The sequence below is a fragment of the Eurosta solidaginis genome, chromosome 5 (genome assembly GCF_040869045.1).
Source record: "Eurosta solidaginis isolate ZX-2024a chromosome 5, ASM4086904v1, whole genome shotgun sequence".
Taxonomy (NCBI): Eukaryota; Metazoa; Arthropoda; class Insecta; order Diptera; family Tephritidae; genus Eurosta; species Eurosta solidaginis.
The window spans coordinates 195,060,737-195,078,672 of NC_090323.1; the positions used below are offsets into that span (position 1 = coordinate 195,060,737).

Below are 17,936 nucleotides of genomic sequence, written 5' to 3' on the forward strand. Positions count from 1 at the left end.
GCTTTGCATGTCGATCTTGATGCCTTGGTCGATTAATAAGTCCACTCCAATCATGATTTCGTCAACAATCTGTGCCACTATAAAATTGTGTAGTACCATGACGTTCCTCTCGTGGGTGTCCTCTCCCGTGGCTGTACGTAATCTTGCTCCAGGCAATGTTCTTCTTGTTGACTAAATCTGATCGAATGATGGAATGAGATGCACGCGTATCTACAGTCAGTAAACGTCGTTTCCATCCACATGTCCTCCGACAGTAAGATTGTTTGACCTTCTTCCAATTTGCGAGATAGAGATTATGGGGCATTCAGTTGAGGGAGCCAGCTGACGCCCCTTGCGGCTGACTTGCTTTAGTTTAACGATTGAGTGGACTTGGAGATTTGCTCATCTCCCTCAGCTCTGCGTTTACGGCCACCCACATTGTTGGAACTGTTAGGGTTGATACTGCAATAACGTGCAATGTGCCCTGGCTTTCCACACTTAAAGCATTTGACGGCACCATCGTTTTTCTGCTGCGTTCCTTTTAATGCTTCCAAAATTGTGTCTACCCAGTCTGGCTTTCCACTTCAACGCGATGCGCTTTATATGGGGGCTTACTCAAAAGTGACGCTGTTTCCGGAGTCAGTGCATAGGATACCGTTTCGCAAATGTTAGCTTTGGGTTTGCGTATGTAGCTCGCTTCGTTTCCACGTCCCGTATGCCATTTATAAAACTGCATTTTTACCCTCTCGGTGTATTCCACGAGTGCGTCGGCATTTGCTAGATGGGCCAGCCTTTCGATATCCGATGCGAACTCCTGCAAAGTCTCATTCGATTTTTGGTAACGGTTTTGCAACTCAATTTGGTATATCTGTTTCCTTTTCGCTTCCGTATCGCCTCTCTAGAGCGCTCATCAATGTTTCATAGTTGTTCCGTTCGTACTCTGGAATCGTCTGCAAGATTTCAGCTGCAGGCCCTTTCACTGCCACGAACAGTGTAGCAACTTTATCTTCAGAATTCTCAAACTGAAGCTTAAACACCTGGAAAGGAACAGAACCGTCAAAGGATGTTGTTTTTACCTTTGGATTACTCGCTGAAACTGCTGGGCGATTTAGTTGCAACTCCTGTATACGACCTCTCAATGTTTCAATCTCGGCATCGATTTTGTCCTCGAGTTGTGAAATTTTTGTATCCTGCGCCTCCAACTTCAAGGAAATACGTCCTTCTTGCTCTTCCAGTTGCGCAGAGATCTGTGATGATATCTGTGCTGAAATTTGCGTCGACATTTCGGATATTTGTATTACTTGTGCTTCAATCTTTGATGTTATGTGTGTCTCCTGCGATTCCAGTTGGGATGCCATATATGTCTTCTTTTCGGCCAGTTGAGTTGTTATCTTTGTCTTTTGTTCTTCCAGTTGAGATGACATATCGGTTGATATTTGTGACGACATTTGCATCAACACTGCTAGTATCGCGTTAGTGTCAACACTTGCCAATGGATTCGGAGTCTATTATCTTCTCCTCCATTTTAGTCGCTGGCTCTTCCAGATCAGGATAAAATACATACTCGTCCACATTAATTCCTTCCAACTCCAATACCTCCTAGCCGTGCTTGAAGTTCGATCTTATTGCAGGTTGTATTCAATCCACGGTTCTCCAACTCCTTTTCCAGTTGCTGGATCCTTAATTCACTTAACTTTGCCATGTCCAAGTTGTATTCTGGAATTTATTCAACAATTCCTCTTCTGACACCAACTAACGTTCGAATCACTAAACTGTTGAATAAATAACTCCACTATTCAATAATGCACAATGGCCTTTATTAAAGTACTTCACAACAACACTTCTACTTCTCAACAGATAGCGTGCTTAAATCAAACTTATTCGTCGTGCCTCAGCTGCTGCTTTTATACTCTTTGGTTTCCTCGTTGACATATTTCTAGGCGTTTCTATTTCTAGAATTTGCTTCTTGTTTACCAGCTATAACTCACCAGCTATAACTCAGATGCACGTTATAGCTTCCCATATGCGCGTGTATATGTGAGTGATACTTCCACAGATGATTGCCTACTTTTGGGAGTATCTCAGATATATGCATGTGTTTGTGCTCCGCTGATTGTATGGACATATGTATAGACATAATGATTGACTTGTTGATGTGCATACACGTCACTGCTTAGTATTGGCTTAGAGATGACAGTATCCCTTAGCGTTGCTAATATTCGTCACAATATTATATTCTAAGCCCCTAACCTGCTGGGGGGAAAAATACAACCCACTATACCACGGTGATTAGGCACTCCCCTCTTATAAACATGGCAACACCGGCAGGTAGATACTACTCTGAAAGCAACCTACTATAATAAGAAACGAAAACTAAAACATAAAAAATATTAGTATTCATTGATTTTCTTAGTTAAAAAATATTTTAATGTGAAAGTCTAAATTTTCAATTCATAAAATTTTCCGTAGAATTTAAATATTTATTTTTGAGTCTTGAAAATTTATGTAAATGGAAGGCGAGCCGACAGAGTGCTTATTTTTTGCTGTTGCGAAAAGCACATGCAATGTTAGAGCTAAAAACAGAGGCGGCAAATGCCATCGTCGTCCTGGGCCATTAATGCGAAATCCTTATTTAAATTTCTTACGCGAATTTCGTAAGCACAATTGTGGTCTGAGCGTTGTTGAGGTAGTACGAAGAGGTGCTAAAGAATGGAATGCATTACCGAAAGAAAAAAAACTCCGTTACATAGAAGAGGTTCGCCCTGCCCTGTTTTTGGTTATTAAAATGCTGCTTTAAAATTTTTTAATTTAAACAAGAAAATATTGCATTTTTTCCTTTTTTTCAATTTCAGGCATTTTATGCGCCCAAAATACGTAAATGTTGTTGCTCTATGCCAGTCGAAGCATGCGGCCATAAAAAGAAAAAAGTATCAATTTGTCCAAGCAAAAAAAGGCGTTCGAGATCTAGTAGCTGCTCCTCAACCAAAAGAAGTTTAAGAAAGAAATCATCAGGATGCTTTGGCAAGAGAAAAAGCAAGAGACGCACCAAAAAAATGAAAAAGCATAAATGTGGTCAACGTAAAAAGTTAAGAAAGCGCAGACCAAGATCTCAGTGCAAGCGTAGAGCAAGAAAATTGAGAAAAATAAAGAAAAAGCGTAGTCAGTGTAGCTTTTTCTAATTTAGTATTAATAGTTAGAAAAAAGAGATGATTTGTATAAATTTTTGCTAAACGCCTTTTATATGAAAATTCTTTGTAACTTTTTTTTAGGATGCTATTATTGTAACTGAGTAAAAATATATGTACTTATTTTACGAGAGCTTGTTTTTTAGCCTAAATGATTGATAAATGCATTTTTATGTCCAGCTTTTTTCCTGTCGCAATAATGAAGCAGTCATGTTTTTTTTGTAGCAGTGCTTCGCCCCATCAAATAAGTGCGATCACTCACAATTGTCATAAATATCCTGGAGTCCTAGAAAACTTTATATTTTCACTAGGTTGGGCCAAAGAGATAAGGCTTGGTTCCAAATTCCAATTGAAACGATGGTTGGTGTCATCTGGGGAAAAATTTCGAACCTACTATTTAGAATTGTATGAATTTTTAAGAGTATAGATTTTTGTAGCCGAATCAATTTTGATCTAATAAAGTACAAGTTCGCACTGATTTTTAACAATTTTTTCCGAAGGGTGTTTCAGATTTTATTATATACCAGCGTACCCGGCATACATTCTCTTGCTCTTCAGCCTATATCCAATTTTTTTGCATTTTTTTTCTCATTCTTGTCCACCCCTTCTATTCCTTGTCTACTCCCATTTCCACTTCCACTCCATTTCTCATTCCCACTCCCACTTCCCACTTCCCAACGCAACTCCCATCTTTAGCGCGATGTCCATATCGCAAGCAATGAAAAATTGCATACAAAAAACAGCTCAAGAAAAATTTCGTTTGTGAAGAAAAACTCATAACGTTAGTGTGAAAATGTGCTAAATCACTTTTTACGAATGTTACAGGAGACGAAAAAAAATAATTTTTGAAATAACCTTTTTTTCAAAACTGTGAATGAGGATACCTTAGTTGCATTATGAATTCATATAAGTGGCGAATGTTTGATAAAAACGTTCACAATAGTAAACAGCCTCCATCAACTGTTCCATCGCTGTTCGATTACTTAAATTATTTGCTCAATAGTGCTTTTCAAAAATTTTTGTAGACGATTGGCTTATTACATCTAATCTAATCTAATATCTAATCTAATCTAATATCTAATATATATTATAAATAGCAAAGTTTGGATGTTTGGATGTTTGTCCAGACATTTGTAGGATCTACTAGCTATATTTTTTTGAAAAAAGGAGGTCCCCGCCCCCTAGGAACAGTTATAATTTAATTGTATTTTTTCGTCTGTAACTGAATCACGTCAGAACGGCTACACATATTTTAATGAAATTTGGGACACAGACAATAGTCTACTAGCGAAATTTTTTTCGGACATGGAAGGGGGGTGGGGGTCCCACGACCCCTTCGAACAATTACTTTTAAATAATTTTTATACATTACAACTTTACGTATACGGGCCTTCACCAATATTACAGACTCAATGGATCAAATAAGTCGAGGGCTTACAAACTGAGCAGTGACACCCTCCGCCCCCCTCTCCCCCTTCTCACCACTCTGGTGTAAAATGTATAAATAAACAAATCAATATAAATGTTCTCCTAAATCAATAATTTTTGGTAGCTGACTCACACAGATCGAGATCTAAACAATTTTGGAAAAACGATCGGTGGTGCACTCCGTCTCCTCCCACCATCCGCCCTCCATCAATTATTTTTATTAGCACGCTTTTGTTAGCTTTACCTGCATGTTTCTTTGTAACTTTTTATTCGCTCCAACGGACCTGCTGCCTTATTAACATGGTTTTATAATTAGCTTCACCTTATTCGTACTCCCGTTAGGTCATATCGAGAACCTTCCGAGATCATTTGTAGATGCTTTTCGGGATCCCGCCGGGGTCATTTCGGGACTTTCGGGATTATTTCGGGATCAATTTGGGACCCTTCCGGGATCATTTCTGTACAGTTTTCGGGATCCGTCCGGGATCCCGTCGTGGTTATTTTGGAACATTTTCGGGACTATTCCGGGATCATTTCGGGACGGGATAATTTTTGTACCCTTCCGGCATCATTTCTGGATGGGTTTCGGGATCCGTCCGGCATCCCGTCGGGGTATTTTCGGGATCATTTGCGTAGCTTGGAGATAAATTCTTCATGGTTTTCGGAATCATTACGGGACTTTTTCAATGTCATTTTGGGTCCCTTCCTGCATCATTTCTGGATGGTTTTCGGGATCCGTCCGGGATCCCGTCGGGGTCATTTCGGGATCATTTGGGGTACATCCGGCATCATTTCTAGATGGTTGTCGGGATCCGTCCGGGATCCCATCGGGGTCATTTCGGGACTTTATCTCGACTAATACGGGATCATTTTGGAACCATTTCGGCATCATTTCTGGATGGTTTTCGGGATCCGTCCGGGATCCTGTCAGAGTCATTTCGGGAGGGGCTCATTTGGGGACCTCTCCGGCATCATTTCTGGACAGTTTTCGGGATCCGTCCGAGATCCCGACGGGGTCACTTCGGGACTATTTCGGGATCATTTGGGGTAACTATCGGCATAATTTCTGGATGGTTTTCGGTATCCGTCGGGGATCCCGTCGGGGTCATTTCTGGACTTTTTCGGGATCATGTGGGGTATTTTCCGGCATAATTTCTGGATGGTTTTCGGGATCGGTCAGGAATCCGGTCGGGATCATTTCGCTACTTTTTCGTTACGAATACGGGATTATTTGGGGAGGCTTTCGGCATCATTTCTGGATGGTTTTCGGAATCCGTACGGGATCCCGTCAGTCATTTCGGTACTTTTTCGGGATCATTTAAGGATAATTTTCAGGATTCGTCCAGGATCCCGTCAGGGTAATTTCTGGACTTTTCCGAGACTATTTCGGGATCATTTTGGGACCCTTCCAAGATCATTTCTGAATGGATTTCGGGATCTGTTCGGGATCCCGTCAGGGTCATTTAGGGATCCGTTGGAGATCCCGTCAGGGTCATATCGGGAATTCTTCGGGATTATTTCGGGATCATTTATGGATGGATTTCGGGATCCGTCCGGGATCCCGTCGGGGTCATTTCGGGACTTTTTCAGGACTAATACGGGATCATTTGGAGACCCTTCCAGCATCATTTATGGATGGATTTCGGGATCCGTACGGGAACCCATCAGGGTAATTTCGGGACTATTTCGGGATCATTTGGGGACCCTTTAGGGGTAATTTCGTTACTTTTTCTGTATTAATTCGGGATAATTTGGGAACCCTACCGGCATTATTTCCTGATAGTTTGCCGGATCCATCAGTCATTTCGGGACCATTTTGGGATCATTTGTGGACCCTCCCGAGATCATTTCTGGATCCGTTGTTGTTATTGTTGTTGTTGTTGGTGTTGTTGTTGTTGTAGCGATAAGGTTACTCCCCGAAGGCTTTGGGGGTGATGTGATGGCCCTTTGCCGGATACAGATCCGGTACGCTCCGGTAACACAGCACCATTAAGGTGCTGGCCCGACCATCTCGGGAACGATTTATATGGCCACATTAAACCTTCTGGCCATCACTCTCTCCCCACCCCTAAGTTCCATGAGGAGCTTGGGGTCGCACAAAGACTCGTACGTTAGTGCGGGATTTCATCGTAGTCATTTTCGGACTATTTCGGGCCCTTCAGGAATCATTTCTGTATGGTTCTCGCGATCCGTCGTGGATCCCCTCGGGGTCATTTCGGAACTTTCTATACTATGTCGAAATAATTTAGGGACCCTTCCTGGATGGTTTTTGAGATCCGTCCGGGAGCCCGTCAGGGTGATTTCGGAACTTCTTCGGGATCATTTAGGTACCCTTCAGGGATCATTTCTGTGTGGTTCTCTGGATAAGTCTAGAATCGTGTCGTCATTTCGGGTTTTTGGGGACTATTCCGGGAACTTTTGTAGACCCTTCCGGTGCATTTCTGGATGGTTTTCGGGATCCATCCGCGATAGCGTCGAGGTCATTTTGTAGCTTTTTCTGGATAATTGTGGGATCATTTGGGGATCCTATCAGGTTGTTAGCTCATTTAGTTCTTTTTTTTACTCAATTACAAATATAAAATGCATTAGACAAAAAACAAATTTTAAACAAATAACTTGGTAAGCAGGCTAACGTGAATAGCCCACATATTTCATTTTCTCCTTGCGGACGGGGCCGCGGGTAAAGGCTAGTATATATATATTATAAGTGGGAAAGTTTGGATGTTTGGATGTTTGTCCAGACGTTTGTCTTTGTGACTCAATCACGCAAGAACGGCTGGACCGATTTGGATGAAATTTAGCACGCATATAGCCAATAGTCTAGAAGGATCTACTAGCTAGCGGAGACCTCCCCCCTGTCTCCGTTCCCTAGGAACAGTTATAATTTAATTATTGTATTTTTTCGTCTTAGTGACTGAATAACACCAGAACGGCTACACGGATTTTGATGAAATTTGGGACACAGACAATAGTCTACTAGCGAAATTTTTTTCGAACATGGAAAGGGGGGTGGGGTTCCCACGACCCTTCGAACAAGTACTTTTAAATAATTTTTGCACATTTTACACTAGTCCCGGAGCCGTGGATCGCTGGCAATAGGATCTGTGGCCTGCGGACACCAACGTATAAGCTTTATAGCGCTCAGGAAAAGGGTAAGCCTCGCACATGTATATTGGCTAAGTCTACTCTTAATGTTTTTCTTCTACCCAATTATAGCGATGGGGATTTGACAGCGGTCAGCGTCGAGGTGCTAGGGAGGAGCTTTAAACTTGCCTCCTTCTACCTAGCGCACGATCACCAAGGCTCATTACCACCGGATAATCCACGAAACGACTTCATCCTACTCGGAGGCGACGCCAATGCTCATCACGCCCAGTGGGGCAGCAGAGATACAAATGACCGAGGTGAGTCTCTATTCAACTATCTGTTAGGCACTAATCTGAGTATATGTAATAGGGGAAATGATCCCACTTTTATTACGAGGAACCGCGAAGAGGTCCTTGACATAACACTGGTCACAGACTCTTTCAGTGACCTGATCGTTTCATGGAGAGTTCTAAAGGAGCAATCCTTTTCTGACTATAGATATATAAGTTTTTCTATATCGCAGGCGGACGCAAGTCCTAAGTACATACAAAATATTAGAAGAACTAACGGGCTACTATAAGAAGATTATAGGTAAAAAGCTATCTGAGGAGGTACGAGTCCCAGAAAGCGAGGAGGAGCTGGACGTGTTTGTAAATAATTTCCGTCAAAATTGCAGGAATGCTTTAGATAGGGCTTGCCCGGCTAAAAAGGTTTTGGAAACTCACAAACTACCATGGTGGTCGTCTGATCTTGATAAACTTAGGAAGTCATGTAGGGCGGCCTTCAATAAAGCAATGCATGATGGACATGAATCCTCATGGGCTGCTTATAAACCGAAAATAAATATATATAAAAAAGCAATCCGGAATGGAAAGCGATCCTCCTGGAGGGATTTCTGCGGCAGGATTGAATCCACATCCGCGGCCTCCCGGTTAAGGAAGGTGCTATCGAAATCTCCAACTCAGCTAAGTTACGTCCAAAAGCCGGATGGGCACTGGACGGATTCCAGCGCTGAAACCATAAACTTGCTAATGGATACGGACTTCCCAGCAAGTACGGGCATGTCTTCAATTATTGTCAGCGGAGGGTCATCTAATGATCAGCTGATAAGCGAAATCACAAATGATAAAAGGATAGATTGGGCTTTACAGACCTGCAAGCCCTATAAATTGCCGGGGCCGGATGGAATTTTTCCGGCTCAGCTCCAGTATACTGCCCAACTTATAAGGCCCTGGATTAAAGGGATGTTTATAGGTTGTCTTAGGCTCAATTACGTACCAGTATCGTGGAGGGAAGTCAACGTGTTCTTTATCCCCAAGGCAGGGAAACCCTCCCAATCTAAACCAAATGATTATAGGCCTATAAGCTTATCTTCTTTTCTGCTTAAAGCGCTCGAAAGACTTCTAGAGGACCACATCAGGAGGATTGAGCCGTCGCTTCTTTCGCAAGCACAGCATGCCTATAATAAGGGCAGATCAACTGACACGGCCTTGCACTCACTGGTATCCGCTATCGAAAGGTCACTACACCTCAAGGAATACACATTGGTGGCATTTCTAGATATAGCGGGTGCCTTCAAAAACGTTCTCCCGGAGGTCATCACCTCGGCGCTGACCGATCTGGGGGTGGACGCGTGCCTGGTGGAGTTTATATACAATCTGCTTACGCGTAGGCAGATTAAAACTGAGGTAGGTAGATGCGTGATCCGCAGACCGGTCAGAAGAGGCACTCCGCAGGAGGTGTTCTCTCTCCGCTACTTTGGGTGGTTACCGTCAACCAACTACTCCGCCTCATGGAATCAGAAGGTCACCAAGTGATCGCGTATGCAGATGACATCTGCGTCACCATGCGAGGGAAATTTCCACAAACTTTGCAACCTAATGGAAGGGGCACTATCCAAAAGTTCGCACTGGGCCACAGCCACAGGCTTGGAAGTCAACCCGGATAAAACCGAGCTTGTCCTATTCACGAGGAGGTATAAGGTACCAAATCTAACACCGCCAAGAATTGGGGGTACGTTTTTAGCGTTTAGCGATCGAGTCAAGTATTTGGGAGTAATTCTGGATAGGAAGCTATTATGGAGTGACCATATAGTGGAGCGATGCAAGAAGGCAGCAGCAGCGCTGTTCACCTGCAAGAGGGAAATTGGCACCTCCTGGGGATTCTCCCCCAAGGTAACATACTGGATTTATACAGCCATTGTGCGCCCGATTCTTCTTTATGGTGCCTTGGTCTGGTGGCCTGCACTAGCTAAAACTACCTATCTTAAGACGCTTCAAAGGGTGCAACGGAGTTCGGAGCTCTGCATCACCGGGGCTCTCGGCTCCACTCCATCTGAAGCACTCAACACAATGCTATACCATCCACCTCTTGACCTGGTGGCGAAGGAAATAGCGGTCATCGACGCTCTACGCATAAGGAAAACAGGTCTCTGGTCAAATGGATCTAGTGGACACGCAACAATCCTGGGCACGAGCGCCCCAGTCCCAATACTGACTACTGCACGCCAAAAAACGTTCGTTAAAAATTATTGTATATATATACCATCGCGACAGGACTGGAATACCAGACAACATACGGTACCGGGTGCCATCAACATATTCACGGATGGTTCTAAGCTTGACGGGAAGGTGGGAGTAGGCCTCTTTTCGCCGGATCTGGGTCTAGAGGTCTCTTTTCGCCTACCAGATTACTGTAGTGTTTACCAAGCGGAAATGCTGGCGATACACAAGGCTGTGAACCATCTAGGGTCTATGCCTAAGGATGGTAAACGGGTGGTTATTTTCTCAGACATCCAGCCCGCCTTAAAGGCCCTGGACTCATTCGTCGACAACGCAAAGTCGGTCACTGAATGCCGCAAATCTCTTAACGAGATGGCTCAGCACTTCAGTATCAGCCTTATATGGGTACCTGGGCACAGGGATATCGAAGGCAATTGCAGAGCAGACGAGCTGGCCAGAAGAGGCACCACCGACGATATCCTTCCGGGAAATGAGTCGGTAGGCATACCCATGGCCACTTTCAGGCTTCGTGTGAACACAAGCACTATAAGAATCGCAAATGGACTATGGTCAGCCATATCATCGTGTGAGACATCGAGGCAAACCTGGGCCTCATATGACAAGGGGGGCACAGAGGCGCTTCTGATTTTAAACAAATCAGCTCTATCGTCCCTGATAAGGGTTCTAACAGGGCATTGCCTAATAGGCACGCATGGTGCTAGAATGGGGGTAACGACCTTCGACTATTGTCGCAGCTGCAGATATACAGAAGAGGAAGAGAGCATCCAGCACCTTCTCTGTCACTGTCCAGCGCTTAGTAGGCGTAGGATGGCTATCCTTGGTAAACCTTTTCTACATGACCTCGCTGAGGTTACTTGCTATGAAGTAAAGGCTCTGGCAAAATTTATAATTTCCACGAGGTGGTTTGACCCGCTTTAGGCAGGGTAGGGGTCCTCCCTTGAGACCGTATAGGGTGTTACAATGGGCATTGGTGGCCTAACCCTGCAAAAATCGCGAGTACTCCATGCATGTATGTATGGAGTACTCGCTATGGACCAAGCGAGTGCTCCAAAATTAACCACAATTCATACAAAACATATGGTCCAATTAACATTGCGATGTCCTAGGACCGGACCATATAATCCAGCTCCGCATTACATCAGAGTACTCCATGGAGTACCCACAGTCCAATAAACATCGTGTAGTGATTACAATCGTTAGAAACGAGCAATAATCGGCTTACAACATGTTCGTGTAGAAACATGAGTTGGTCCATCGCTGCATTACAGTGGAGTAGAATGGTAGGTACTCCAGTGGACCACATGGTCCAACGATTTTTGCAGGGAAGTAGTGAGCTGTTACCATAGTGTTCAGCTCAGCCCTTGCAACCTAACCTAACCTATACATTATAACTTTACGTATACGGGCCTTCACCAATATTACAGACTCAATGGGTCAAGTAAGTCGAGGGCTTACACAGTGAGCAGTGACACCCTCCGCCCCCTCTCCCCCTTATCTCCCCCTCCGGTGTAAAATCTATAAATTGTTATAACTCAATATACATTTTCTCCTAAATCAATAGTTTTTGGTATCTGGCACATACAAATCGAGATCTAAACAATTTTGGAAAATCGATCAGTGGTCCTCCTTCTCCGCCCTCCATCCGCCCTCCAATTGTTTTTATTAGCACGCTTTTATTAGCTTTACCTGTATGTTTCTATGTAACTCTTCATTCGCTCCAATGCGCCTGCTGCCTTATCCTTCCGGGATAATTTCTGTATAGTTTTCGGGATCCCATCGGGGTTATTTTGGGACATTTTCGGGACTATTCCGGGATAATTTCGGAACTATTTCGCGATCATTTGGGGACCCCTCCGGCATCATTTCTGGATGGGTTTCAGGATCCGTCCGGCATCCCGTCGGGGTATTTTCGGGATAAATTGCGTACCTTTGAGAGATAAATTCTTTACGGTTTCCGGGATCACTACGGGACTTTTTCGGGGTCATTTTTGGTACCTTCCGTGATCATTCCTGGATGGTTGTATTTCGGGATCATTAGGGGTATCTTCCGGCATCATTTCTGGATGGTTTACGGGATCCCGTCGGCGTCATTTCGAGACTATTAGGTGATCTTTTGAGGACCTTTCCGGCATCAATTCTTGATGGTTGCCGGTTCCATCAGGGCAATTTCGCGACCATTTTGGGATCATTTGGGGACCCTTCCGAGGTCATTTCTGGTTCTGTCCGGGACGCCGTAGGAGTCATTTCGAGATCTTTTTTTACTTTTTCGGGATAGTTATGGGACCCCTTCGGGATCATTTCTGGATCTGTGCGGGATCCCATCGGGGTCATTTCCGGACTACTTCGCGACTTATACGGGATCAATTGGCCTTTCGCCATCATTTCTGGATGGTTTTCGGTATCCGTCTGGGATCTCGTCAGGGTCATTTCGGGACTATCTGGGGATCATTTGGAAACCTTTCGGGCATCATTTCCGGATAGTTTCCGGGATCCCTCGGGGATCCCTTCAGGGTCATTTCGGGACTATTTCGGAATCAATTTGGGGTACCCACCGGCATCATTTTTGGATGGTTTTCGGTAATCGTCCGGGATCCCGTCCGAGTGATTTCAGGACTTTCTCGGGATCCGTCCCTGATCCCGACGGGGTAATTCGGGATCATTTGGGGTACCTACCGGCATCATTTCTGGTTGGTTTTCGGGATCCGTCCGGGATCCCATCGGGGTCATTTCGGGACTTTTTCGGGATCATTTGGGGTCCCTTCCGGCATCATTTCTGGAAGGTTTTCGGGATCCGTTCGGGATCTCATCGGGGTCATTTCAGGACTTTTTCGGGATCATTTGGGGTACCTTCCGACATCATTTCTAGATGGTTTTGGGTATCCGTCCGGGATCCCGTCGGAGTCATTTCAGGACTTTTTCGCTACTAATACGGGATAATTTGCGGACCCTTTCGGCATCATTTCTGAATGGTTTTCGGGATCCGTCCAGGAATCCGTCAGCGTCATTTCAGGACTATTAGGGGATCATTTGGGGACCTTTCCGGCCTCATTTCTGGATAGTTTTAGAGATCCGTCCGGGATCCCGACGGGGTCATTTCGGGATCATTTGGGGTACCTACCGGCATCATTTCTGGATGGTTTTCAGGATCCGTACAGGAACCCATCAGGGTAATTTCGGGACTTTTTCGGGATCATTTGGAGACCCTTTAGGGGTAATTTTATGACTTTTTCAGTATTCGGGATCATTTGGGGACCGTTCCGGCATCAATTCTTGATGGTTTGCCGGATCCATCAGGGTAATTTCGGGACCATTTTGGGATCGTTTGGGGACCCTTCCGAGGTCATTTCTGGATCCGTCCGGGATGCCGTAGGAGTAATTTCAAGATTTTTTTGTTACGTTTTCGAGATAGATTTCCGGACTATTTCGGGATCATTTTGGGACCTTTTCCGGAATCATTTCTTTATGGTTTTCGCGATACGTCGTGTATCCCCTCGGGGTCATTTCGGAACTTTTTCTGGACTATGTCGGGATAATTTAGGAACCCTTCCTGGATATTTTCTGGATGGTTTTCGAGATCCGTCCGGGAGCCCGTCAGGGTCATTTCGGAACTTTTTCGGGATCATTTTGGTACCATTCAGGTATCATTTCTGTATGGTTCTCTGGATAAGTCTAGAATCGTGTCGTTGTCATTTCGGGTTTTTTTGGGTCTATTCCAGGAACTTTTGTAGACCCTTCGGGGGCATTTCTGGATGGTTTTATCCTATCAGGTTATCAGCTCATTTAGTTCTCTTTTTACTCAATTACAAATATAAAATGCATTACCCAGAAACAAAATTTTAAACAGATAACTTGATAAGCAGGCTAACGTGAATAGCCCATATAAAGGCTAGTTATTTACATATTTTAAAATGTTTGCTTAATTGGCTGCTCATTTTTATCTCTTAACTAGATTTTAGAAATGAATATAAATATGTAGTCTGATTTTCAGGAAAAGAAAAGCTGATTTGACACACAAATGGGCAATTCATGGAGGTTCTATTTAATAACCGCGAGCAAAAAACAAACCTATCTTCCATTCTCTTGCCGTTCGCGACAGCCATTCTCCCTGTCAGATATTATTTGACAGGTAGGTATGGCAATGGAGGAATAGAAAGATTTTGCACTTGTATGAATTCACAATGAATTACATTGTCATCGGGTTCTGAACTATATTCCAAGTTTCAAGCTTGTAGCTTATCGGAAAGTTACTTAAATTTTAATTACAAAATTCGTCAAGCTAAATAAAATATTTTATAAAGGTAAACAGAGGTATGTAAATAACACTGTTTTTATAGTTCATTTTATATTTTTTAATAACAAAAATACGTTTTTTACTACCTTTATATTAAGTCCCATTCATGTTTGCCCCCTCATTTCCATAGGAATTTTTGATCCACGGAAAAGTCTTTTTCGGTAACTTCCCGTTGAGCTAGACACTTGATACTTAGAACATAGTTCAGATCTGGGGACATCACAAAGCAAGTGAAAAAAAATCCGCTAGGTGGCGCACGGATCGAGATATACAGAAATCGAATTTTAAAATGGAAATTTCGCGATCTTTCAACTAACTTCTCGGTGATCCAGTGACTTGAAGCTTAGTACATAGTTTGCGAGTCGATGGCACTACAATTCGTGGAAAACAAAATGCCGCCAGGTGGCAGACGAATCGAGATAAACGAAAATCCCTGAAAAAACGCAGGGAATCTTGCGATCGATTTTTAAGTAACTTCCCGGTGACCTAGAGACTTGAAACTTGGCAGTTAGTTAGAGGCCTGGTGGCAATACAAATTATAGAAAACAAAGTTCCGCTATGTGGCGCGCTAGTCAAGATAGCTGCAAATCCTTTAAAAACGGGGGGATCTTGCGATCGATTTTCGAGTAACTTCCCGATGAGTTAGAGACATGAAACTTGGGCCGTAAGTCAGTACCCGGTGACAATGCAATACTTTATAAAAAAAAAAATCCGCTAGGTGGCGCATGGATCGAGATATTGAGAAAACTAGTTTTAAATTGGGAACCTTGCAATCGATTTTTAACTAACTTCCTGGATATCTAGAGACTTGAAGCCTGAAATATAGTTTAAAACTCCGTGACAGTGCAATGTTTGATCAAACTTGAGCTACGTAACGCACAAGTCGAACTATTTAGAAGATTAGTCCATACCTTCATGGCTAGCCTCCAGAGTGTTGCAGGCGTTGTAGAATTCCACCTCGTTGAAGACCCAACTCAATGCACGTCCTTGCATACTTTTAGGCGTACGCGACTATCACCGCGATTCTTTTTTCATTTGCCGTGTATATCTTAATCAATGGCCCCACCAACTTTGAACACATCCATGCACGACGCTAATTCAACACACTCCCATCTAATATGATTACATCCCCCAACGACGAAAAATCACTACGTTCATCGATGGTGTTGTATCCACCGGATCTACTAATTGTTAGCACTTTCACCACCAATGAAAATTCACCACATCAATTGTGTTGAACTTACTTCCTCAACAATTGTGATCATATTCACCAAAACGGATTGCGTTGCACTATCCCGCTTCGTCAATTATAAGAATAATCGCCAACAAGAATCATTCACCACATTCATCCTCTTTGTCCAACTCACACGCTCCACCAATATCAAGAGCATCGAACATCTATAATAATTCACCGATTTATATGTAGCACACATACATCTTTCTACAGTCACCTAAGTCGAATATAGATATAGACGTAGGACGTCCGAGCAACACCAAAGAACGGGTAGCTATTTTGAACAAATAAATAAAGATAAGAATTTTCACTTAGGAATTACTTAAATTACTAATCAAAGTTGTAATTGCTTTTTTTGTAGGCAGTACTAAAAAATTTAAGATAAAAAGATGATAAAAAAATTTTAAGGACTACCTTTATATAAATGGACCAAAAAATATAAGGCAATTTTTCCTTTAATACGGACATAGTCTTGTTGAATTTTAACTAAAAAACTTTAACAATAGCTCTTTTAAAAGAATTTCGGGATTTAAAACTATAAAGGTGGAGCGCAATCTTTCAATTTAAGGCAAACCATGTACTTGGGATTAACTAATTGATTATGTAAAATTTAAACACGCTCTCAACCTTTATAATTTTAAATCCCAAAATTCTTTAAAAAGAGCTATTGTTAAAGTTTTTTAGTCAAAATTCAACAAGACTATGTCTATATTAAAGGAAAAATTGCCTTCTATTTTTTGGTTCATTTATATAAAGATAGTCCTTAAAATTTTTTATCAAGAAACTTACGAATGTCTACTATTTATACTCCGGTCAATGTTAGAAGAAAACTTGCATTCAATTGATTATGCCGATCATTTGCTACTCTGAGCTAGTGTACAGTAAACTGAGCTCCCAGTCTGCTCATAAAATTGATGTAGCATTTAATCATGTTACACGTTATGTATTCGGCTTAGCTAGATTTGATCATATATCCAGCTGGAGAGCGCGTCTACTGGGCTGTGAAATCTTCGAATATCTGAAAGCTAGAAACAGCATTTTCCTTTGTCAACTTATCATGTATAAGGAGCCTAGTTACCTATATGATAAGCTAATATTCCCCAGGTCTGCTCGAATCAACGACCTAATAGTACCAACTTATAACTATCTAACATCTGGACGGCTATTCTTTGTCAATGTTATTCGCCTATGGAACTCTATTCCAGTATCCATTCGTAGTAGTCTAAATAAAAGCAACTTTAAAAATGTTCTATGACTACTACAATCACGGCACGGCTATAGGTTCGCCAATAACACGACTTGCCAAAATGTTGGCCGATTAAAATTAATTTAAATTAGTTCTACTTTTTTTATTAAATTTTTGACGTCCTACGGGTGTATGAATCACCATTAAAATACACGTGTGCGATATTCAAGTTTATGTTGGGACGAGATATGTTTGAAAAGCCTTAGACTTCAAAATCTATGATTTCGTCCTCAGAGGATGAATTATTATTTGTGCTACTCATAAATATTTTTTGTAATCATTAATTATACTCAGCTGAGCAGAGCTCACAGAGTATATTAATTTTGTTGGCCTAACGGTACCCCGTTACGGCATAAACTAATCGAGATAGATATAGACTTCTATATGTATATCAAAATGATCTGGGCGAAAAAAGAAACTAATTTAGCCATTTTCGTCCGACCGTCCGTCCGTTCGTGAACACGATAACTTTAGCAAATTTTGAGGTATCTTAATGAAGGTTGGTATGTAAGTTCCTGGGCACTCATCTCAGATCGCTATTTAAAATGAAGGAAATCGGACTATAACCAGTTTTTCGATATCGAAAATTTCGAAAACCCGTAAAAGTGCGATAATTCATTACCAAAGACGGATAAAGCGGTGAAACTTGGTAGGTGGGTTGACCTTATGACGCAGAATAGAAAATTAGTAAAATTTTGGGCAATGGGCGTGGCCCGCCCACTTTTAAATGAAGGTAATTTAAAACTTGCAAGCTGTAATTTGGCAGCTGAGTATGTAATTTTCGGTTACACCCGAATTTAGCCTTCCTTACTTGTTTTAAGAGATCGTTGTTTATTTCAAAATCAGGACAGCATTTATTCACTCGTTTAAGACCACTTCTTATTATCAGAAGCGAATTCAACATAACCAAACTCAGTTTCTTTCTGTGTTTGCTTTTAATCAAACTCATGTTTGAAAACATTCT

General features: G+C 42.4%; 2 protein-coding genes across 2 annotated transcripts in view; one reads left to right on the top strand and one right to left on the bottom strand.

The window, feature by feature from the left end:
* The window catches only part of LOC137254108 (uncharacterized), a 31,261-nt gene extending 27,817 nt beyond the window's left edge, over positions 1-3,444 (top strand). The window contains exon 2 of the mRNA XM_067791844.1: positions 2,832-3,444. Within this exon, the coding sequence (XP_067647945.1) occupies positions 2,832-3,158 (327 nt within the window). The 3' untranslated portion in view covers positions 3,159-3,444. The remainder of the gene's footprint in view (positions 1-2,831) is intronic.
* Pka-R1 (protein kinase, cAMP-dependent, regulatory subunit type 1) overlaps positions 1-17,936 on the bottom strand; it is a 178,024-nt gene that overhangs the window by 138,919 nt on the left and 21,169 nt on the right. The window lies entirely within an intron of this gene.